The sequence below is a fragment of the Meles meles genome, chromosome 4 (genome assembly GCF_922984935.1).
Source record: "Meles meles chromosome 4, mMelMel3.1 paternal haplotype, whole genome shotgun sequence".
Lineage (NCBI taxonomy): Eukaryota > Metazoa > Chordata > Mammalia > Carnivora > Mustelidae > Meles > Meles meles.
Window position 1 is genome coordinate 7,389,925 of NC_060069.1, and position 22,726 is coordinate 7,412,650.

At 51.7% G+C, this 22,726-nt stretch overlaps 1 protein-coding gene across 1 annotated transcript in view; it reads left to right on the forward strand.

Moving 5' to 3' along the window:
- RAB6B (RAB6B, member RAS oncogene family) overlaps positions 1 to 21,110 on the forward strand; it is a 58,251-nt gene extending 37,141 nt beyond the window's left edge. The window contains exons 3-8 of the mRNA XM_046002912.1: positions 11,359 to 11,412; positions 11,614 to 11,719; positions 13,340 to 13,451; positions 14,455 to 14,548; positions 17,347 to 17,413; positions 18,992 to 21,110. Coding sequence (XP_045858868.1) covers positions 11,359 to 11,412; positions 11,614 to 11,719; positions 13,340 to 13,451; positions 14,455 to 14,548; positions 17,347 to 17,413; positions 18,992 to 19,056 — 498 coding nt within the window. The 3' untranslated portion in view covers positions 19,057 to 21,110. The remainder of the gene's footprint in view (positions 1 to 11,358; positions 11,413 to 11,613; positions 11,720 to 13,339; positions 13,452 to 14,454; positions 14,549 to 17,346; positions 17,414 to 18,991) is intronic.
- Positions 21,111 to 22,726: the final 1,616 nt, after the last annotated feature.

Below are 22,726 nucleotides of genomic sequence, written 5' to 3' on the forward strand. Positions count from 1 at the left end.
AATCTGCGCCTTGAGCATATTTCTCTATATACTTGAGCATAATTATATTAGCTACTTTAAACTCTTTGCTACTTTCAGTATCTGGGTCACCTCAACGTTGTTCTCCACCTGTGCTCTTTTTTCTTGAATATGGTTTGCACTAAATATGCTGAGTACATCAAGATTTATCCTACACATTGTAGTTTAGACTGTGGATCATGCCTCTTACTTCGGAAGAGTATTGGTTGGACCCAGTTTCTCCATTTTCTTCCATGTAGTAGGCACCAAGTTTTAAAGTTTTATCAGATTTGTTTGCTTTGTTTTGTTTTCAGTTTTAGGTAAGCTGCTTGGGGTCTGCTTGGGTCAGTCAGAGATTCGGCAGCTTTCATATGTAGAATTTGGAGTGCCCTCTCTGTGGCTTTCTCATGTTTAGGATTTCCCACATTATCTGGCTGTTGTGGTAGCTTTGGGATCTGACTTGTTTCTCAGATAGCAAGATTGTGGGTTTCTTGCCAAATTTTAGTGAGCCCTGGGCTCCAACCATCAGTCATAAAAGCAGGAATCTCACCCAGGGCTCTTCCCTTTTTTTAAGTTGACTCCCCTCCAGTTTCTACCTGCTTTTGGTCCCTTTGCCATGCCTTCAGATAGTCGTTGGTTGTATTCTGTCCAGAGTTCATGATACCAGTCTGCAAGAGGCTCGGTCTGATAGGAGCTCTGCCGTGATGGAAATCAGAACTCTCCATTCCCTCCATCTGGGGCTTTTCTCCCCACATTTCCCATCCTCCACGACTCCCCCATTTTCACCTGCTGGAAAGTTCGTATTCACTCGAGGACTTGTATAGTTCCTTCATCTTGCCTCAGGAAATCAGAATCAGGGCCCCCCTTCTCTTAGAGTCCTTCTCACTGCCCTGGTCCTTTCCATCCATCGAGGACCACAGTTCTGTGTGCTGTGATCTTAGCTCCTCTACACGGTTGGAAGTTCAAGGCTTAATCTGAAACTCTAAATAGGCGTTAACCATGGGGAAGAGCATTCTGGGGGAGGGAATGTGTCCTCATGTGCAGGGCCGGGGGCTCATTCTGCTCTGGGCCTAATAATTAGGAGGCATTCGAGGATGAGAAAGTGAATGAGTTATTATTTACTCGCAGTGTTTGCCAGAAAGGGGCTGCCCAGGGCCTGAGAGAGACGGGCTCCAGCTGGTGGTGGTGTGGGGCCAACAGCTTGTGCCTTGTGTCTGGGAAAATAGATGATGCCAGGGAGCTAGAGATTTCCTGGTAACCAAGGCCCAGCCAAGGCCATCTTAAAAGTTCTTGGTTTTGCTCCCTCCTTAGAGAGCCTTCTTTTGTAGTTCTCGTTAAAATGCAAATGAAGTTCCTCTTAAGTGGGCTCTGCTGAGCTATTATGGCTAATGACCATACGAGTCTGACAATAAGAAGCCAGACACGATGTGACCCCCATGCAAACCCAGTGACAGCTTCAGGGCACAGTGACAGCTTCAGAAATGAAGGGATTTCAGGAAGCAGAGAGAGTACAGCCAAGTAGTCAAAAGCAGAGGCTTTGAAGTCACGGAGACCGCGTTCAAACCCTGCATCTGCCACACAGGGCACCTGTGTGACCTCGGTTTCTGGGTGAGCCTTGGTTTCCTCATGAACTGCACCGTCCGCATACATGGGCATCTCCCTCTGTCTCTCACTCCAGGGAGGGAACGTCCCCTCCCTCTGTATACCACAGACTTCTCAGGCTGATTACAGCGCAAGCTCAGAGACTAGGCAGGTTGTTTGCAAACCTTCCCTGCACAAATGAATTACCTGCAGGCTTATCTGGAATCCTGGTCTCTGAAGCAAGTGGCCCATGCGCTACGTGTTGAGAATCACTGAATCCCTGGCCAGTAGGAGAGACTGACTGGTATGAGATCTTCCCTGTTTCACTGTTAAATGAGGGGCCCTGGGGCCAAACTGAGGGTGCAGAAAGTGACTTGGAGAACAGGACTTGCAGAGGAGCTGAATCTGAATAGATTTTAGCCACATGGAAGAACATTCCAAGGAGGGAACAGCACAAGATAACACTTAGAAACACAAAGTGACTTGTGTATGTGGTGTCTTGACCAGAGCATGGTCAGTAAAATATAAAGTAACAGCTGGACATGAGAGGAAGTGAGGGCAGGCCCTGAACTGTTTGTAGACCCAGTGAAGCATTTAGACTGTTTCTTAGGGATAGCAGGGAGGGAAGATTTATGTTTTAGAAACATAAATTCCCTCCCTGGAGTGAGAGACAGAGGGAGATGCCCATGTATGCGGACGGTGCCGTTCATTAGGGAACCAAGGCTCACCCAGAAACCGAGGTCACACAGGTGCCCTGCGTGGCAGATGCAGGGTTTGAACGCGGTCTCCGTGACTTCAAAGCCTCTGCTTTTGACTACTTGGCTGTACTCTCTCTGCTTCCTGAAATCCCTTCATTTCTGATTTCAGATTTATGTTTTAGAAAGCTAACCCTGGTGCTGGATGACAGTTTAGTTATAAGGGGGAGGGCCTGAGGGCAGAGAAACTGGTTAGAAAGCTGTTGAGGTTATTCAGATAGAGAAGCTGGAGGTCTGAACTGGGGCAGTGCTGGGGGGATGCTGAGAATGGAGAGGCGAAATGCTCCGGAGTGAAGCCATCAGCTCAGTGATTCTTCTGACATGAGGGAGCAGATGAGAGAGCAGGCAACCAGCAGGGACTCAGGAGGGCGCCCAGAGGCTTGGGCAGGCACCTGGGGTGATAGAGGTGCCGTTCATGGAGGGGGGAGAATTGAAGCTGGTTTGGAAGAGATGGTGGGCGCTGTGTGGGAAACACTGTGTCTAGGGAGATGTCTAGTGAACAGCTGGATGCCTGGACTTGGGGTGCAGGACAGAGGTAAGGCCCAGGATGTGGACTGAAGCTGGGAGAGTAATGAGGTCCCCTGACATAGGACAGGGAATGACAAGCAACATGTTAGAGAAAGGAACAAGTTCCTATGAGAGATCAATGAGGAACAGCAGTTAGAGAGGCAGGGAAGCCAGAAACAAGTAGTATCATGAAATGCAAAGGAAGGAGGTGTGCCAGGGAAAAGGATTGGTCAGCAGGGTCAAGGGCATCAAGTAGAACTTGGCCTGCAAGTGTCCTTACAGTTTGGAGATGAAATGGCTCCTGGTGACCATAGCAAGAACAGCTTCAGTGGACAGAGGACAGAGCCATACCATCCTAGTCAAGCAGCAGGTGGGAGGGGAGGAAGGGGAGACTGGGTTTGGGGTCCTTTTCCAGAAAGCATATCACCTGAAGAGAGGTGAGAACTTGCTGAGTAGCTAGAGAAACATTTAGTGACAGGGACATGAGATTTCTGAGAATACTTCTTGGACAAAGGCAAAGAGTGAGTAGTACATGAAAGACTGAAAATAATAGAAAGAAGATGGCTGACAGAGCATCATCTGGGAGGAGGGGGTCAGGGACAAGGGGACCTGCAGGGAGAGGCTGGCTTCGAACAGGAGGAGCAAACACTCAGAGTCCAGAGGGATGTGGGGTAGGGCTGGACACTTGTAGACAACTTTGCAAATACCCTTTTCAGTCCTGGTTCTGCCACGTGCAGCTGTTGACCACGGGCAAGTGACTTAACACCTCTTACACTCAGGTGTCTCAGCAGTGGCGACCGCATACTGAGGAACTAGCTCGTAACAGAGGTTATCAGGAGTACACGAAGTAGGGCATGTCAAGCACTCTGCACAATAGCCGGCGCAGGCTGAGTACTCGGACGTTTCATCATTGTACCGCGCTTACCCCTGTTTTTGTACTAACGGTAAACACAAGGAATTGAAGTGCTTTATAACTAGTGTTGAAAAGTAGGATTTGAGGCCATTTCTGAGAGGGAGCCACACTGAGGACAGAAGAAGAGGGGAGAATGTTATGAACTGTTGCTGATATGGATAGAAGTTAGGTGGTGATCAAGGACAAGTCATCTGTTTTTATATTTACCTGTAGATTTACCATCTGTGGTGCTCTTCTACTCCTTCTTTAAAGATGCAAATGTCCATCTGCGGCGTTTCCCTGCAGCCTAAAGTATTTCTCCTAATTAAGACCCACTGGTGACAGATTATCACAGCTTTCCCTTATCTGACAATGTTTTGTTGTTCATTTCTGAACCAAAGGGACACTGGCTGTGGAATTGTAGGCTGACATAATGGTGGCGGAGATACTGTTTCTTTAGGAACTTGATTCTTTTCCACTGTCTTCTATCCTCCATTGTTTCTGATGAGAAATCAACCATCATTCTCGGCATTATTCCTTTGTACATAATGTGTCTTTCTGTTTTCTGGTTGCTGTCAAGGTTTTCTCTGTATCTTTGGTTTCAGTAATTTGACTATGACATTCCCACGTGTCGTTTTCTTTGTATTTATCGTGTTTTAGGTTCACTGAGCTTCTCGGTACCATGGGTTTATGTCTCTAACCAAATTAGAGAAAATTTTAACTTATTTTTTCAAAAATCTTTTTGCTGATTCTGTCTATTCTCGTTATGAGACACCAACTGCATGTATAGCAGATCACTTGATACTGTCCGAGCTGTTCAGGAGACTTCATTTTTATTGTATCTTTTTTCTCACTGTGCTCCAGTTTGAACAGTTCATTTTAGCCTGTCTTCAAGTTCACTGACCTTTCTTCTGCAGCGTTCGAGCTGCTGTTACAGAAATCCTGTGCATTTTTATTTCAGGTACTGTATTTTGTAGTGTTGAGATTTTTCAGTTTTTGTTTTTAGAATTTCCATGTATCTCTTGAAATTCATCATTCATCTTTTCCTTTCTATTTTTAACATATATATAACAAGCATTTTGAAGCCCTTCTCTCTGCATCTGTTTTCTTGATTATGACTTGAATTTCCTCCTCTTCACTTGCCTAAACCTTGTTTTATTGAGTAGTGGACATTGCAAAAACAGGCATACCTTGGAGATACCTGCAGGTTTGGTTCCAGACCATGACAGTATGAAGCAAATGAATTTTTTGGTTTCCCAGTGCATATAAAAGTTATGTTAATACCACACTATAGTCTATTAAGCATATAATAACATTATGACTAAAAAATAACATACATAACTTAATTTCAAAAACTTTATTGTTATCAAATGCTAACCATCATCTGAGCTTTCAGCAAGTTGTAATCATTTTGCTGGTGGAGGGTCTTGCCTCACTTTTGGTGGTTGCTGACTGATCAGGATGGTGATTGCTGAAGGTTGGCGTGGCTCTTAAGGCGACAAGGAAGTTTGTCACAGCAGTTGACTCATTGATCAAGGATTTCTCTGTAGCATGTGATGCTGTTTGATAGCATTTTGCCCATAGTAGAACTTGTTTCACAATTGCAGTCTGTGCCCTCAAACCCTGCCGCAACTCTATCAGCTCATTTTATGTGGTATTCTCAGTCCCTGGTCATCACTTCAACAATCTCCACAGCATCTTCACCAGGAGTAGATGCCATCTTAAGAAACCCCTTTCTTTGCTCATCCATAAGAAGCAAATCCTCATCTGTTCAAGTTTTTCGTGAGACTGCAGCAAGTCAATCCCGTCTTCAGGCTTCATTTCTAGATCTCCTGCTATTTCCACCACCTTGGCAGTTAACTTCCTCCACTGAAGTCTTGAACCCTTCATTTATTTTTTTCTCCTTTTTTAAAAATTTTATTTATTTATTTGACAGACAGAGATCACAAGCAGGCAGAGAGGCAGCCAGAGAGAGAGGCAGCCAGAGAGAGAGGAGGAAGCAGGCTCCCCGCAGCTGAGCAGAGACCCTGATGCAGGGCTCGATCCCAGGACCCTGGGATCATGACCTGAGCCGAAGGCAGAGGCTCTAACCCACTGAGCCACCCAGGTGCCCCTAGTCTTGAACCCTTCAGAGTCATCTGTGAGTGCTGGAATCAACTTCCAACCTCTTGTTAATGTTTATATTTTGACCTCTTCCCATGAATCACAAGTGTTCTTAATGGCATCTAGAATGGTAAATCCTTTCCAGAAGGTTTCAATTTACTTTGCCCAGATCCCTCAGAGGAATCACTGTCTGTGGCAGCTGAAGCCTTACAGAATGATTTCTTAAGTAACAAGACTTTAAAGTCAGAATTACAACTTGGTCCATGGGCTGCAGGATGGATGTTGTGTTAGTAGGCACAAAAACAACATTAATCTCATTGTACATCTCTATCAGAGCTCTTGGATGACTGGGTGCATTGTTAATCAGCAATAATATTTTAAAAGGAATCCTTTTTGCTGAGCAGCAGGTCTCAACATTTAGTATTAGTGTTAGTACTAGAATATTTAGTAACCCATGCTGTAAATAGGTGTGTCATCCAGGCTTTATTGTTCCGTTTTTAGAGCAGAGGCAGAGTAGATTTAGCATAATTCTTAGGACCCTAGGATTTTAGAATGGTAAATGAGCACTGGCTTCAACTGAAAGTGACCATCTGCACTGGCCCCTAATGAGAGAGTCCACCTGTCTTTTGGAGCTTAGAAGTCAGGCACCGACTTCTCCTCTCTAGCTACGAAAGTCCTAGGGGCACCTGGGTGGCTCAGTTGATTAAGCATCTGCCTTCAGCTCAGGTCATGATCTCAGGGTCCTGGGATAGAGCCCCACATCGGGCTCTCTGCTCAGTGGGGAGCCTGCTTCTCCTTCTCCCTCTGCCCCTCTCCCTTACTTGTGCACTCTCCCTCAAATCAATCAGCCAGTCAATAGCTAGCTAGATGACCCTAGATGACATCTTTGCATAAGGCTGCTTTGTCTACCTTAAAAATCTGTTACTTAGCGCAGCCACCTTTGCAAGTTATCTTAGCTCAAGCTTCTGGATCTCTCGCTGCAGCCTCTACATCAGCACTGGCTGCTTCCCCTTGCACTTTGATGTATGGAGACGGCTGCTTCCCTTAAACCTCGGCTGACTTCAAACTTTTCTTCTGAAGCTTCCTTATCTCTCCTAGCCTTCATAGAAATGAAGAGAATTAGGGCTTATCTCCGTATTTTACTTTGTCTTTTTTTTTATTTATTTATTTATTTATTTGACAGAGAGAGAGGTCACAAGTAGGCAGAGAGGCAGGCAGAGAGAGAGGGAGAAACAGGCTCCCCACTGAGCAGAGAGCCCGATGCGGGGCTCGATCCCAGGACCCTGAGATCATGACCTGAGCCGAAGGCAGAGGCTTAAACCACTGAGCCACCCAGGCGCCCCTTTACTTTGTCTTAAGGGAATGTGTGGCTGGTCTGATCTTCTATTCAGACCACTAACATTTTCTCCATATCAGCGATCAGGTTGTTTCATTTTCTTATGGCCCATCTGTTCACTGGAGTGGCACTTCTAGTTTCCTTCCAGAACTTTTCCTTCATTCACAACTTGGCTAGCGGTGTGGTGCAAGAGGCTTACCTTTTAACCTATTTCAGCTTTTGACATCCTTTCTAACTAAGCTGAATAATTTCTAGCTTTTGATTTAAAGTGAGAGATGTGCAACTCTGCCTTAGAGGCAATGACTGCAGGTCATTAATTGGCCTGATTTCCATATTCTTGTATCTCAGGGGATAGGGAGGCCTAGGGAGAGGGAGAGATGGAAGAATGGCCAATTGCCATGGAGTAGTCAGGATACACACAGCATTTATTGATTAAGTTCACTGTCTTATATGGGTGCAGTTCATGGCATTCCAACACAATTATAATAGTAACACCAAAGATCACTCATCACAGGAGTACCATAAAAAATGTAATAATGATAAAAATTTTGAAATATGAGAATTATCAAAATGTGACACAAAGACATAAAGTGAGCAACCATTATTGCAAAAATTGCCCCAGTAGACTTGCTCTACACAGAGTTCCCAGAGACCTGCAATTTGTGAAAAACCATTATCTGCAAAGTACAATAAAGTGAAGCATGGTAAAATGAAGTGTGCCTATAATAAGTCATAGAGATTCCTAGGTTCTGTTACTTTCTTCTGAAGAGTGTTGAGTTTTATTTTAATAGGCAATTAAATTATGGACAGCTAATCTTTTTGGGGGGGTAAGGGGGCAGGAATTATCTACCATGTTTAAATTTTGTTAAGATAGGTCATTTGGGTTTTTCCCTCAGTCTTCTGGTGTGACCCTTAGTCCTGAGATGATAACCTTCCTCCCAAAGCCAGCCCTTGTGGTTTTCCCATGGAAAGCCTGAGGTGTTTACCAAGTCCTTCTAACTTAAATGATTAAGAAGTTAACCTCAGGGGAAAAAATTGGTTAGATGTTGGATCGGACTTGGTTCTCTTTCCTTCCTTCAGAGATTGTAACCCCTCCATTTTCTGTCAGCTTTTGATCAGTCTTCAGTGCTTAAGAGTTATTTCTTGTATTTCTCCACAGTTTTGGAATAGTTATCTGTGGGAGGGTTAGTTTGATAGAAACTATACAGCCATTATTGGAAACTAAACATAGGCATATATTTTGGGGCCAAGCTGATGGTTCCGTCATTCCCAGGGACAATGCTTATGTTTTGGCAAGAATCTGTACAGCCATGGGAAGGTCTGCTGTGGCTCAGTGGCCTAGCTTGCTGGGGACAGAGTGGTCCAATTAAAGAATCAGAAGTCTCTCTAATGTGGAGGAAGCATGAAAGTGGGACGAAAGGGGGGAGAGAGCTGAAGAGGGAGGAGGTTGGCCTCTTCCAGACTGTTTCCTCAGTACCACTCATGTGGTCAGGCTTTTGTGAGGAGCGACGGAGATAAAGTGTGTGGGTGTCCAGTAATGGCGTTTATGATTGTGGAGGCCACTGAGTTGAGCTTTGCTAAGGCTTGGTCCAAATGGCATAATTCTTGTCATGTCATCTGGTGACTTCTCAGTCCTCCATGGAAGTAGAAGTGGCTTGTGCCCGCATGAAGTAGATCGGGGTTTTCGTTGTTACACTGTCCTCAAGAATATCACTAGGTCCACGCTGCTTACCTTTGAGGGATATGTTTCTCCACGGTTCTTTGCTCTATTGGTTAGACTGTTGTCAGTCTGTGTTAAAAGAAACCAAAATAGCAGTAGCTAAAGCAAAACAGAAGTTCTGTTCACTCTCACCCAACAGTGTGGGTGTGAGCAGTCTAGAGCTCTGAGGTGGCTCCCCTGGCTCAGGGACTCAGGCTTCCTCCGTCTGGTTGCTCTGTCATCACTGCTGTGTCGCCTTCGTCTGGACGGGCCAGGATGACTCACCACCATCTCTCCACCTGTCTTCATTCTGAGCCAGTGGAAAGGGAAAGAGGGCAGCTATGGGCGTGTCACCACATCCCATCCCCCATGAAGGGCCCATCCCAGGAGACGCATACACCACCTTTACATCCCACTGACGAGACTTTAGCCACCTACCTGCAAAGAAAGCTGGGAAATAGCACCTTTATTTGGGGCAGCCATTGAGCCATCAGTAGAACCCTATTACAGTGGAAAGGGAGACTGCATATGGAGGACAGCCAGCAGTCCCTGCCACCAGTCCTTGAGGTCATACACCCAGTTTTCAGCTCCAGGGTCACTTTACTGAAGGAGCTTGGCACTCCCTGGGGAGCCCAGGGAGCACTGACGAAGCGAGAGATTCCCACCTGGTCTGCACATCTCTCCTTAAGGGTATGCGAGGATGAGGACGGTTGCGCTGCATGCAGGAGTGTTGTTATATGACTTTAGGAGCAAGGCTGGGTCCGCAAGCCACGTGTCAACTCCAGACTTGTCGCCCAGTGACCACCCCACGTAGGAAAGGTGCGCCAAGCTGGGGTAGAAAGAGCCCAAGTGTTGCAAAGCTTTGGGTGCCGACCCTTCCAGCTCCGCCCCTGACTCGTAAAGTCACACAAGGTGTGTACCCTCTAACTTCCCCGATCTTTCCTCTCCAGAGGGGTTGGATTGGATTATGTCTAAGGTGCGTGTCTAGCACCCATGTTGTAGAATTGTGAGATGCCTCAACACTGCACAACTTTGCATGAAAGCAGGCTTCTGGGGGGATAGAGCTACTTTAACTCCTTTGTGGAACGAGTTGGAGGTCCCAAAGTGTGTGTGTGCGTGCAGACAACCTGGGAGCTGTGGAGTGGGTTTTTCTATTTCCTCGGGCTTCCCTGGCTTGTGGGTTTTGTAATCGGAAGTCGCTGCACAATTTCCTGTACAATTGAGCTTATTTTTAGTCTTTTATTTTTGTTCCAAAACACTCTAGTTCTACCTCTAGAACTATTACACTTTCATTGTAGAAGATGTGGAAAATAGAGGGAGTTAAAATGAGGGAAGCCAAAAAAAAAAAAATGCCCGTGATGCCATTATTCACCCTGGTGTTATTAAGGCTTTAGTGTATTCCCTTCATGTTAGTATCTAAGAAAGTATGAAGAATACTTCTACTTCCGCTCATCGCATTGGGGTCACACTATAATGATGTTTACACCTTTTTTTTCACTTGAGAGCCTATTTCCCCAAATCCTTAAATACGTTGCAAGAACACGATTTTGAATGGCTGCCAAGGACTCTGATCCCATGGTTGTGCCACACCGTGCGGCGTCAGTGCCCGGGGCGCTCAGCCCGAGTCTGAGTCTTCGCTGCTAGGGCTGCATAGCAGTGCCGTCTCCGCTTCACACCAGCAGCGTCTGGCGCCTATCATAGATGCTGTGGGGCAGGTGAGCCCAGAGACGTTGGGTGGCCGGCCCAAGGCTACACAGCGAGTGAGTGGTGGGTCCCGGCCATCTGGCCGCAAGGCTGATGGCACCCTGTCCAGGTGCCTCTGCCCAAGGCCAGGAAAGAGCACAAAGGTGTGGCGTAGGTGTGTTGGGGACGGTCGGCTCCTAATATGCCGGTTTGGGTAGGAAAGAGTGCGCTTTCCCAGGAAGATGTTGCTCCAGGTGGGTTGTGATGGCCCTGAGGAAGGCCAGCCGCTCTCTGCTGCCCACACAGCAGCAAGGTGCCCTGCTCCCCACTGCGCCCCTGCCTGCTGGAGGCAGAGGTGAACCCAGGCCTGGGTGCCTGAGTCTCAGGAGCCTCGAGGGGAGGCTGTGAGTGTGGGAGGCAGGTGAGGCCAAGCAGGCTTGGGCAGGGAGACCGCCCGGCCCGTTCTCCTCGAGGGCCCCACCTGAGGAGGGCAGGAGAGAGACCTACCAGTGGCCTTGACTCTGAGGAAGCCTCCTCACCTGGCTCTTGTTGCCTTCTCAAAGCACTTTTGTCATGCCTGAAACCCTGTCCTCATCCTTACTTAACTCCAAGCTGCTTCCTCTGAGAGACCTGACTGGATTCACTGTTGAGTGTGGGGAGCAGGCAGGGACAGCAGGGCAGGACCTGCCTTAGGCTTGGCATGGGTGTCCCCTCTCTTGCTGGCTGTCACTGTCTGGATCACTGAGCTTTTGCCCCTTTGCCTGAGACCTTTCCATTTTAACCTTTCCTTGTTTTTCTCTAATAGGCAACCATTGGGATTGACTTCTTGTCAAAAACCATGTACTTGGAAGATCGTACGGTGAGTGCCTGACTTTAGAACCAGAAGCACAGGGAGGGCCCCTTTGGACTTCACCGCCTGGAGCCTTTAGCCGGGCACCACCGAGAGTGCCCGTGCCCTGTCGTAACAGAGCTGGCAGTGCCCACATCACAGAGCCGGGGCCTTCCCCCAGCCCCACCCCACCATGAGGATTTCCCTGAGACCCTGTTCTCTTTGCGACAGGTGCGGCTGCAGCTCTGGGACACAGCCGGCCAGGAGAGGTTCCGCAGCCTGATTCCCAGCTACATCCGGGATTCCACCGTGGCTGTAGTGGTGTACGACATCACAAGTGAGTTTGGGCCTCGGGTGCCAGAGGGAGGGTGGCTCACAGAGGCTCCAGGGTGTGTGTGCGTGTGTGCGTGTGTGTGGGTGTGCGTGCGTGCACACGCACGTGTGTATGCTGTGCGTGCTTGTCTTCTGACTGCAGGAAGACAGGTCCTTGCTGTAGGGGGTGAGCTGCCTTCGAACACCACCAGCATGGGTTCCAGCCTCACCCATCCTCCTGGGACAGGCATGGCTGTATGGGATTGAGCTGGCCCTGCCCAGAGCAGGGGTGGGGTGGGGCTGTGTGTAGGGGTGAGCAGAGATGAGGCTGGCCTGCTCCCACCTCCCTGTGCCCCCTTTGGCCCCGACGGCCAGAAAGACCCTTATGGAGCGACTTGCGCGTGTGCATGTGTCAGGATGGGGGAAGACACTGGTCTCTGAGCCAGTCGTGGCCCAGCAGCCATGGTTTTGTCAGCTGGCATGCAGCTCCTCAGAGGCTCTCCTGGAAGGGGAGGCCAAGCAGGTCTGGAGAGCCGAGGGTGGGCTGCGCTTCCCACGCAGTGTAGCTCTTCTGGCTGGGACAGCTGTTCCTGAGAGAACTGCACGGCCCCGTGGAAGACTCACGGTGGGGGGAGGGAGAGGGCCTGGTGCGGATCCTCAGCTGCACAGGCAGGTGTACCAGAGCACACCTGCTTAGCCCTTGTGCTGGGCCTACGCCTGTACAGGGAGGACTCCCTGGGTGCTGTCCACAGCACTGAAATCACATGGGGAAGCACGTGTACCCCACTGCTTTGAGCCCGCTGCCCCAGGCTCTGCCCATCTCTTCTCTCCACGCTTCCCTCTGACCACACACCCCCTCCACCTTGAGTACAGGTGGGAGCTGGGCCCTTCAGCCTGGGTTTGTGCAGCCTGATGTGAGCAGGAGGGAGAGCAGGCTGGGGGAAACTGAGGCTTCCTGGGACAGGCTTCCTCCCCCCTCTCAGGTGCATGGGCTGCTAAGTGGTGGGCATTGCCCTGCGACCACTCCCCAAGGTCTGTCCCATCTTCTGACTGAGGAGAGGGCTGCCCTGAAATGGTCTCACTTCTCATGGCTATTGTCTCTCCTGGGGCCACCTTCCCCCTCCTCTTACTTAGAGATCAAGGGTTCTCTTCGGAAACTCTGGCCTTTCCCATTGCCACCCCCCTCAGTGGGAGACCACTGTGTTGGGCCCTTCTCCTCCAGGAGCTGCTCGGGTTCCCCACCAACACACACACACGCACACCCGCTTCCAAGCTCAGCCAAGTCCAGTGCACCATTTCTCACACTCCGCTCTGCCCCCCAAAGTCAGGTCTGATTCTCAGGTGGGCCCCTAAAACCACTAATCCATGTAGCAAATCATGACAGTGACCTTCCAACAGGGTGACCCCCACAACCCGGGGATCATTCAGCAACATGAGGGTCTTTCAGGGCCCTGGGGCAGCAGCTGCCCAGACACACATGCTCCCCCCTCCTGCCCCCCCCACTAGAAGGTACGCACTCACTGGTCTGCGTGTGAGGGTGCACAGTCCCCTCCCTCCTGCTCCTGGTCTCATGCTCCCTCCCACCTTTGCCCTCTACTGCTCAGGGTGACTCTCACTCTGTTGTCTCCCCACTTTCCACCTCTAGATCTCAACTCCTTCCAGCAGACCTCTAAGTGGATCGACGATGTCAGGACCGAGAGGGGCAGTGATGTCATCATCATGCTGGTGGGCAACAAGACGGACCTGGCCGACAAGAGGTAGGTGTGAGGGTGCAAGGAGCAGGGGGCTGGCGGGCCCAGCCTGCCCTCCAGTCCCCTGCAGCTCCTCCCGGAGAAGGCGTTCTGGGATGCGGGAGTGTTGAGTCTGTGCTTCTGACCTGTCCCCGTGATTCTGAGAAAGGTCCCCTAGGGATACTGGAGGCTTTGTGAGCACCTGGCAGACACTTGCCCATGGCAGCGGCTCAGTTCTGAGGCCCCACCTTCCACGGTCTGCAGGGGCACTGCTCTGTGAGAGGGCTGCACGGCGTCACGGGGTCTGGGGCCCGGCCGTGGCCACAGCGCAGCTGCAGACGGCACTCCCTCGGGCCCCCACTGGCTCCCGCTTCTGCTTTGTGTCTCTGTCCCCACGAAATGCCTGTGCCCGTGAACAGGCAGAATTTCCTGTCTGTCGCTGAGTCTCCAGTGGGCAGACATGGCTGACTCGGGTGCCGCCTGCCCCCATTCGTTCACTCACATCAGGGGACCCAGCTTGGTCAGCTAGAGCAACAGGTTCTGGACCGCTGGCCTTCTGAAGTGTCCTTTGACCATCCACACAATGATCCAACTTCGAGCCTGCTTCATTTGAGGTCTGTCCTTGAAGTAAGGGAAATGGAACTCAAAGCCCAGTTCTACTGCTAAGTGTCTCTCCATGCAACCTCAGGCAGTAGTCACTTTTAACCTCACTGTCCTCCTGTGGAGATGGGGACTGATGACACCACCCAAGGGGCGCTGTGTGGCTCGAAGAGCTTTCTAGACACAGATGCACACAACTGTTAGGATGGTTTACTGCCTGCCGCAGGGCCTGTTCCTGAGCTGGGAGGCACCATGGAAGGCAAACCAGATGGGACAGGGGCAGGCTGGTGTCCTCCTGCGGCCCCATGTCTTTGTCCTGCACCCAAGACCTCCTCATCTGGACCTTAGTCCTGGACCTAGGCCTCCTCATCTCATGCTGCTCCCTCTGCCTCTACCAGGGACTCATTTTCCCCTCTCCCCTTTCTCACAGGCAGATAACCATTGAGGAGGGGGAGCAGCGCGCCAAAGAACTGAGCGTCATGTTCATTGAGACCAGCGCCAAGACTGGCTACAACGTGAAGCAGGTAGGATGCACCTGGCGCTGATCTGGCCCAGGGGCCATGTGTGGCTTCTGGCCTGGTCCTTCGTGGGCCCAGCTCCAGCTTGCCTGAGGGACGAGTGCAGGCTGGGGCAAGCAGTCAGAGCACCCTGAACCCCACCTAATGGGAAACAAGCTAACTTCTAGCATTGGGAAAGCACGAGAGAGGGCAGGAGCAGGCACTCTGGGGGGGGGTGGTGTCTGGACCATGTCCTCATTAGCCGTCACACAGCAACCAGTCACGTGGCCTTTTAAGGTGCCCGGCATCCAGCCACCAACTTCCAGGTGAGAGAAGCAGCATCTCTCTAGCATCTTACCTCACTTAGGAGGGGGGTGTGGGAAATCCAGTCTGACCAGCATTTGCGGGTTCATGTCTGGGGCTTGGCAAGTGCTCAGAGCTGTGGAGGGCCAGGCGGGCTTGGAGAAAGAAGCCCGCCCTGGTGCGGCTGGAGCTTACAGGGGGAGAAGCCTGGGGAATCACCACGGTCAGAGAAGCCGTGGAGGAGATTACGGCCAAGCCTCGCAGCCAGGGGCTTCCCTAGGTCCGTGGACCCCCCCCAGAGATGGGAGTCCGCAGCTCAGGGGCCTTGCGTTGGAGAGAGCCACCCCTCCATCTTCACGTGCCTCTGCGACTCTTCAGCACCTCCTTCAGCCAGGAACGTGGCTGGCTTGGGCACAGTACAGATCCCAGCCGTTTTCTTGTCCCCTCGCGGGGTTACGGGTCTCTTGGCCTTGACACGCATCGCTGCTCCAGTTCATGGGGGTGATTAGACCTGCTGCCAGAAGAATGCTGGTGCATAACCAACTGGTGTCTTCAGAGATTTCCAGGTGTCTTTCAGTTCTGAATGGGTTTCTCTATACTCCTGCGTCACTGACATCACCCACTTACGAGGAGACCGTAGGCCCAGCAGACTGCCAGGGAGGTCTCTGGTTCCCAAGAGGTTAGGAGCCCCTGCCTTCAATGAAGAGAGGGGGGCTGTTCCAGACCAGGTAGCGTGCGAGCGGAGGTGCGGCAGGAGGGGTGCTGAGGCCTACGGAGGGGATTCTGAGTGCAGAGCCTGGCTTGGCGGGGTGTCTCTTCTGCCCGGCCGGCCTCAGCAGCACCTGGGAGCACTACACAAGCTGCCCAGCAGCTCTTGGCCTGGAGACAGTGGCGGCTCACCCAGCATGGGCGGTGCCCATGGCGCCGGGGAAGGTGGCAGAAGAGCAGAGAGACAGATGAGGGGCCCCCTGGTCCCCAGGCCTCAGTGCCTTCCTCCCCAGTTAGAGCACCCTCAGTGTGGCTCTGCTCACGTCCACGCCCTTCCCAGTGCCACTGAGGTGTCTCTTGGCGCAGGAGCTACCTGTCCCTGGAGGCATGTCGGAGGCAGTGGGTTGCTGCTCTCTGTGGCCCTGATGAAAAGTCCCGGGCCGTGGGGACAGCAGTCCATAAGGCAGGAAGCTTCTGCTCTAGTGGTCGGAGGCAGGGAGACGCCAGTGCCTCCCTTTTCAGAGTGCTCTGGAGCGCAGTGCTGGTCTGAGCACGAATCACACGTGGTCAGGTCAGAGTCTGCGGTTCTGAGGGGTCCTCATGCAGTGCGGACTCTTGGATTCCACCCTGATCGTAGCTGCTCTTGGAGCCCCACCTGTGACCCCAAGAGTTTCCTCCTAACTGGCAGGTTGGCCACTGGCAGAGGCTGTGACCATTTTGACAGAAGGCAGGACAGTGCCGCCTGGGACAAGGCCATGAAGGAAGGCTCAGGAATGACCGGGCCTCTGCAACCTGGATCACTTCTTCCCGCCCCACCTCGGAACAGCCTCTGCATCCCTGCCCACGAGGTCCCATCCCCTGCCAGGCCCACCAGTGACTTCCCCACCCTGGTCCTCACCGCCTTTGGCCCTGCCATTTAGCCTGGGTGCTCCCACAAAGCTGGGCTCTAGGGTGAGACCATGAACAAGGTGCACTCTCCTTATAGAGCTCACCGGGTCCCCAGAGCTGGCGTAGATGAGGGGAGAAGTGAGAGAGGGAGTGTTCAGAATCTTCTGGAGCCTTAAACTAGTGTTTTGTACTTGTCACCTCCTAGGTTCCACGTCTTCCCCGACATCCCTGCCTACCCCTTCCCCAGTGTGCGTGCCCGCGTGCACACACACACCCCCCCCCACGGTTCTCCCTGTGCACTTACACAATCTCACACACATAGACACCGCACATTCACTGCACATTTGCACGCGTACATCTCTACACACAACATACACATCACACTAATACCCACACCGAAACAAACCCACAGCACCACGAATTCACATGCTGTATGCTTATCGTCTTGGAAGTCTCTCTTTCCGACGTGACTGCGGCCCTGGCTCCCAGCACCCTGCTGCCTGGGTGCCTGTGGACTTGCAGAGGTTCATTTGTCTCAAGGGCACGTTGAGAGTTGGTTCCTCCCACCTGGTCCCCACACAGGCAGTGGGACAGAAGCCTGCCTAAGGGCTTGTCTCAGGGCCTAGAGCATTTTCTGCACTGGGTTAGGTCCCTTACAGTCAGCATGACCCACATTCGGCTCCTGGTGACCCGTGGACCTGGTGACCTCAGCCGTTGCCTGAGATGCCTGTCAGGGCCCAGACCTATCAGGCCCTAGGGGCAAGGGAGAGAGGAGTTTGGTGTAGCCCCTGCCCTCCAGGGCACAGTGAGTGGGACAGACAAGAGAACACAGCCCTGGGTCAGGATTAGAAGAGGTAAGATGGTGGAGACAGTGGGGGCAGGAAAGACGGGGTCAGGGGCTCATCCTGCGTCTCCTCCCTCTCCAGCTCTTCCGACGTGTGGCATCAGCTCTGCCTGGAATGGAGAATGTCCAGGAGAAAAGCAAAGAAGGGAGTATCCTTTTCCTTTGATAAGTGAGTGAAAGATGTGCTAGAGAAGCCATTTATCCATTGACGTATTCACTTAGTACTTCAGAACAGCGAGCGAGCCCTTGCCTGGTCTCCAGCCCATCCTTCTCTGCTGAGGGGTATGGTGTGGGCCCGCCTCTGGACCGGGACAAGGCTGAATTCAAGGGCTTTAAGACCTCATCCCGTTCGAACAGTCTGAGCTTCTATTTCCAAAACAATACGGGGGGTGGATGGAGGGTGGACCAGATGGATGTGAATGTCTGTGCAGGGTGTGGCATGAGAAATAGTAACTGCCCAGGTTCGCAGTGAGCATCACTTTGTATTCCATGGGCACCAATAGACCCTCCACTGCGTGGAAGGCTTCTATACACCCAGAACACGGTTCAGCCTAGTCTCCATAAGACCGTCTCCCCAGCAGATACGCCCCTCCCGTATCCTGCCCGCTTCCTCGGCCCTGCCCCGCACAGCCCTGGAGCACCCACTGCCCCGTGGGACAGGGTCTGCACGCCACTCACACAGTCCGCCCCAAACCTCAGACCATACCCCGAAGCAGAAATGGAGTTTCAGAGAGGTAGTCCGATGGGCCCAGTGGAAGGAAGTGGGAAGGCAGGCAGTTTATTCTCTGCCATGTTGCCAAAAAAGATGTTCATGTATATATACATGAGGTAAAAATGTTATTTATGTAGGTGTAGGGAAAATAAAAATAGAGAAAGTCATATTCAAAATACATGCCTTGGCCAGAGAGTGGCAAGGAGAGAAAAGGGGGTCTTTAGGAGAAGCGTGGCTCTTTATAGTACATAAAGCCAAAACAGTCTCTCCCATAGCCCTGAAACAGGGGCCACGCAAACATCCCTAGGACGGCCACAGCGGGTCCCACGGCAGCGCTTCCCACACTTCCACCCCGTCGGCTGCCCCGGGCGTTCCTGCAGCAAGCCTGCTGCCCCGGCAGCCTGCTGGGGGCCCGGGGGCGGCCTGGCTGTGCATTTTGAAGCCATTCCTCGGGTGGTTCTGACGGGTGCTCCTCCCGCCCGCAGTCTCAGGGCACCAGTGGGAAGGGCTGGAGGCCTTTCCTGGGGCTGTGCCTTCCCCCAGCAGCATCTTCAGAGTCTAAGTGACACTCTGAGTGGAGCTCGAGGGGTTAGTGTGTCTAGGACTGGCTAGGCCAAGGCCCACCTAGCCCTGGGCTGAGATGTGGGATTCATTCCTGACCAGCAGGCTGTCCACTTCAGTGCACTTGAGGATGGGATGGGCTGCTGACAAGGCTGAGGCACCGGTTACCAAGAAGGCTTCTGAGGAAGGGCCCGTGGTGCTGGTGTTTGCGCAGTCAGCCCGCAGCCCAAGACCAGCTTTGCTTCAGGTGGATGAGGGGGGAGGGCTTGTGGGAAGAAGAGGGGTGGTTGCTGGTGACACCGCGTCCTTCCTCCCCAGGCCCCGCAAAGACAGGAGTCCTTAGGTATTTTGTGGAAGGACGGAGGATCTGCACAGGGCAGCTGAGGGGTGCCCAGGGACAGGAGCCAGGTGGCAGCTTCTCGTCAGTCATCTTCCTTAGCGCAGCCTCCCGCAGTGATTGACATCAAGCTGGACAAACCCCAGGAGCCCCCAGCCAGTGAGGGCGGCTGCTCCTGCTAATGCAGCCGGACCTGCCGGCTTCCTTTGACACTACTCGCTTGTTGTGTTGCTTCCTATTGGTTAGCTTCCTGAGGGGGGTGGGAAATGAGCTTATCAAGATGGGAGGATTTTTCTTTTCTCTCTGTCTCTAGGAGTAGGGTGGGGCGGGGAGGGAGGCTGGGCATCAGGGATCACGTCACTCTTAACAGCTGTTACTTAAACAACTATTTTTTGGTTTGGTTGTAATATATTGTACTTTATTAAGATTGCCAAAAACTTAAAATTTAAAAAAAAATTTAAATCATGTGTATACAACTTTTTGCCAGATAAAAATGTAGTCATTTTTATTTAAAAGATGTGCTTTTTGGTTTTGTATATTTGTAAACTTACAGAGAACCTTCTCCACACACCTCCCCCTTCCTGCCCTCTTTGAATGGCCATCACCTCTGCCCTCCCTCCACCCTAGGCTGCTAAATTACAATTAATGGGGCAACTTAATTAGGCTCCAGTCCCAAGCCCCACCCACCAAACAGGCCCCACCTGGTTAAATCAAACACTGAACAAAACAGCCTCTGAAGAGGCAACTTTTAACTCTGTCCTCCTTCCGCGGCCGGAGTGGGACATCAGCCATGGCCCTGAGCTGAAATTAAGGCCTTGTGGATGGCAGGGAGCCCAGCCAGAGGCCTCACCGGAATTACTCCTGCCTCCCCCCTCCTCTCCCTGACAAGCCTTGAAGGCGTGGAGGGCACTTGCCTTGCACCCTGTGCCCTCTATGGCCCACTCAGTGACTGGCAGAGCAAAAGGTCATCGGAAGGAAGGATGGGGTGCTGTTGGCAACTGTGGGCTTGTACAGGTCGATCTTGGGGCACCATGTGTGGTTCTGAAAATGTTCTAACCAACCTTCCCAGTAGTCAGCACCCATGTCTGGGTTGAGTCTAAGGAAACAGCAAAGAGAAACTCAGCGTGTACTGCCCTGAAGCCCTCGGCCTTGCACGCCAGGGAGGCTCGAGCCTGTATCGCATGGTGTGTGTCTGTGACTGGGGAAGGGGGTGTTGATTCCGGTACCACGACCTTGAAGATGCATGTTCAGATCCTCAGTTGCTAATACTGTTGAGCGCTGTTCTGGAAAAGCTGACTTGCCCCACTGGCATCGAGCAGTTGTAGTCATTGTGCACGTACCTGAGGATATTGCAGCAGCGCTCTGGTTGCCTGAGGGTGCTGCTGATGGGGGGTTTCCAGAAGGCTGCCCAGAGAGCCATCCTTGCCATTGCGACTCATTTCTGAGAAGGGCTTAGTCCTGAGGGCCTATAAAATCTCTGAAGAGAATTCTAAGGGAATGCAACCCATTTGGCCAGCATTCCAAAATAGACCCAGGCTTACAGAACCTGACCCTGCGGAGAGCCAGGCCGTAGGCGGCAACTCTGGCCAAAACCCATAAACCCTGCCCTCCCAAGCTGGCATGGTCTCTGCGTCCAGGCTGCTGTTAGGCATGTCCTAGGTGAGCTAAATGACCATCTGGGAGTGGGGGGGGAGGGGGAATTCCTCCACAAAACAGGACTCTAACAAGTTATTGCAGTGAATTTTGGAACTTCTCAGAAACTAATCCAAAATGGCAACCAGTACGTGGGCAGGACTCACTGGTATTTGTCCAGTGGGCCTGTCACACACTCTCAGCTTAAGGAGATTGTGTCTGTCGGAGTGGATCTTTAGAGAGGAATTTATCTTCAGGTGAACAAGAGAATAGAGTCCTTCCTGAGCGCCTCTTCCAGAAGGCACAGACTGACGTACGAGCGTGATTCCAGTGTCGTGTGTTCAGTTTTTCTCTGTGTACATAATTATAGAGACAGACTTGTGTGTGCGCCTTCCACACACATTCTCACAGAGAGACATGTGCTCCGTGTACATTCTTGTTTTTCCTGCTCTCCAGTTGGAACTTGCATTGTGATAACAGTTTTGGAAATTCAAAAGTACTGCAACGTGTTGAAATAAGAAATACTTAATATTGTCAAAAAACTTGTGATTGTCTTGCCATCAATAAACTAATGCATAGATGTGTTCAACTACAGGCAAAAATAGCCATGGGAATATGTGCACCATTTCTCTCTACTCACATGCATAGGCGTGCATGCCCGTGTGGGCCAGTACCCCCAACCATGGCGCCCCCGCAAGGGGTGCCTGTTGAAAGAGTGCTTACTTACCTTGTGAGAATTTATGACAGTCCACATTATAGCGTCCGGCCCGGTCGGCAGTGAGGACCATTGCTTTTGGCCTCTGGGACAGCCCCATTTGCTGGGATCTGCATTGGGTCCCAGTGAATGAATGAATGGTGGATTTTAGTTTTCTTGGTACTAAAGAGTAGCTTTCCTGAAACGTTCCTGTAAAAGCAAAGCAGAAACTCAGTTCCCTCCTCATGTGCACGCATAGTTAAGGCACCACAAACAGTTTTTTTTACCATCATAGCCTGGGAACGGTAAGAGATGCAGTAGACAGATGTCACATGGCTTGACGCGGCCTTGGTGAGCCCTGCCTTTCTAGCAAATCTGCAAGGTCCTCTCTCGAGTCCAGGCTCTCCCCAGCCCTGCGGGCTTCAGGCGAGGGCAGTTGTCTCCTCTTGCCGGCCCGTCTCAGTGGTGCCATGCCATTCCGTCACCCTCCTCTCAGGCCCGATTTCCACCCCTCACTTCCAGGGCTGTGGAGGCAGCCAGATCTCTTGCACAGAAGTGGGTTGGTTCCCTGGCTCTCATTGTGGGCAGGTACCATCACTGTTCTCTTGCTTGTAGGTGGTATCCTGACTTGGAGTTAAGGTCCGGTAATAAAATTGTCGGGTTCCCTTGAAGAAAAGGGGATGAAATTGCCTCCACGTCCCCAGCGAGTGGTACATCCCTGCCAAATCCAGATGGGCTGGCCTGAGGCAAAGCCATCGTTCAGTCCCTCTCCCTGAGCACTGGCCCTCACCTGGGAGATGGCCAGAGTCCTCCTCTTCGGGCCTTTTTTTCTTCCTTTGAATGGGGGCGATCTCCAAAGCTGTCAGTCAAGCTCCTATCCCACAGGTCTGAACGAGTGTGAGATGCAGGAAGCAGATGGCGTATTTACAAATGCACACACACGCCCGGAGGAAGGGGTGATGTCAGCAGCGTAAGTGTGAGAACTGCAGCGTGGAGGCCACGGTTAACAAGCTGGCCAGTTAGGAGCAAGTCCCTCTTGGTCAGAGGCCTCTCTGCCGTCATTGTCACCACTCTCTTCTGTCAGCATCCTCAAACATTCTGGAACACTCTTGGGTCTGAGGAGCAATGGCAGGTCAGTTGGAGAACCTCAGGCAACAGAAGCAAGAATGAAAATGGCAGGTAAACGTACAGACCTCTTTTGAGTGCAACGTCTTTGGCCTCCCGATGGCAAAGCCGGTGCTGGGAGCGCCTGCCCTCAAGTACCAGGTGTGACACCAGGCACCGCTGGCTTCGGTGTCCTGCAGGCAGAGCAGCTTCTCCCTCACACGGCAGAAGGCAGGTGAGGATGTTAGGATGTGAGAACAGGTAGCCAAGGACCGAGTCCCATCCGAGCCACGTGAGGGGCAGCCGAACGGGTTTTGCGGCAACCGAGCAGGGCCGTACGCTCACTCATCTCCAAACTACCTCTCCCTCGATCATGTGAGGTGTCACCATCTCGCCATAGCAGCATGACACGGAGGTCTTGC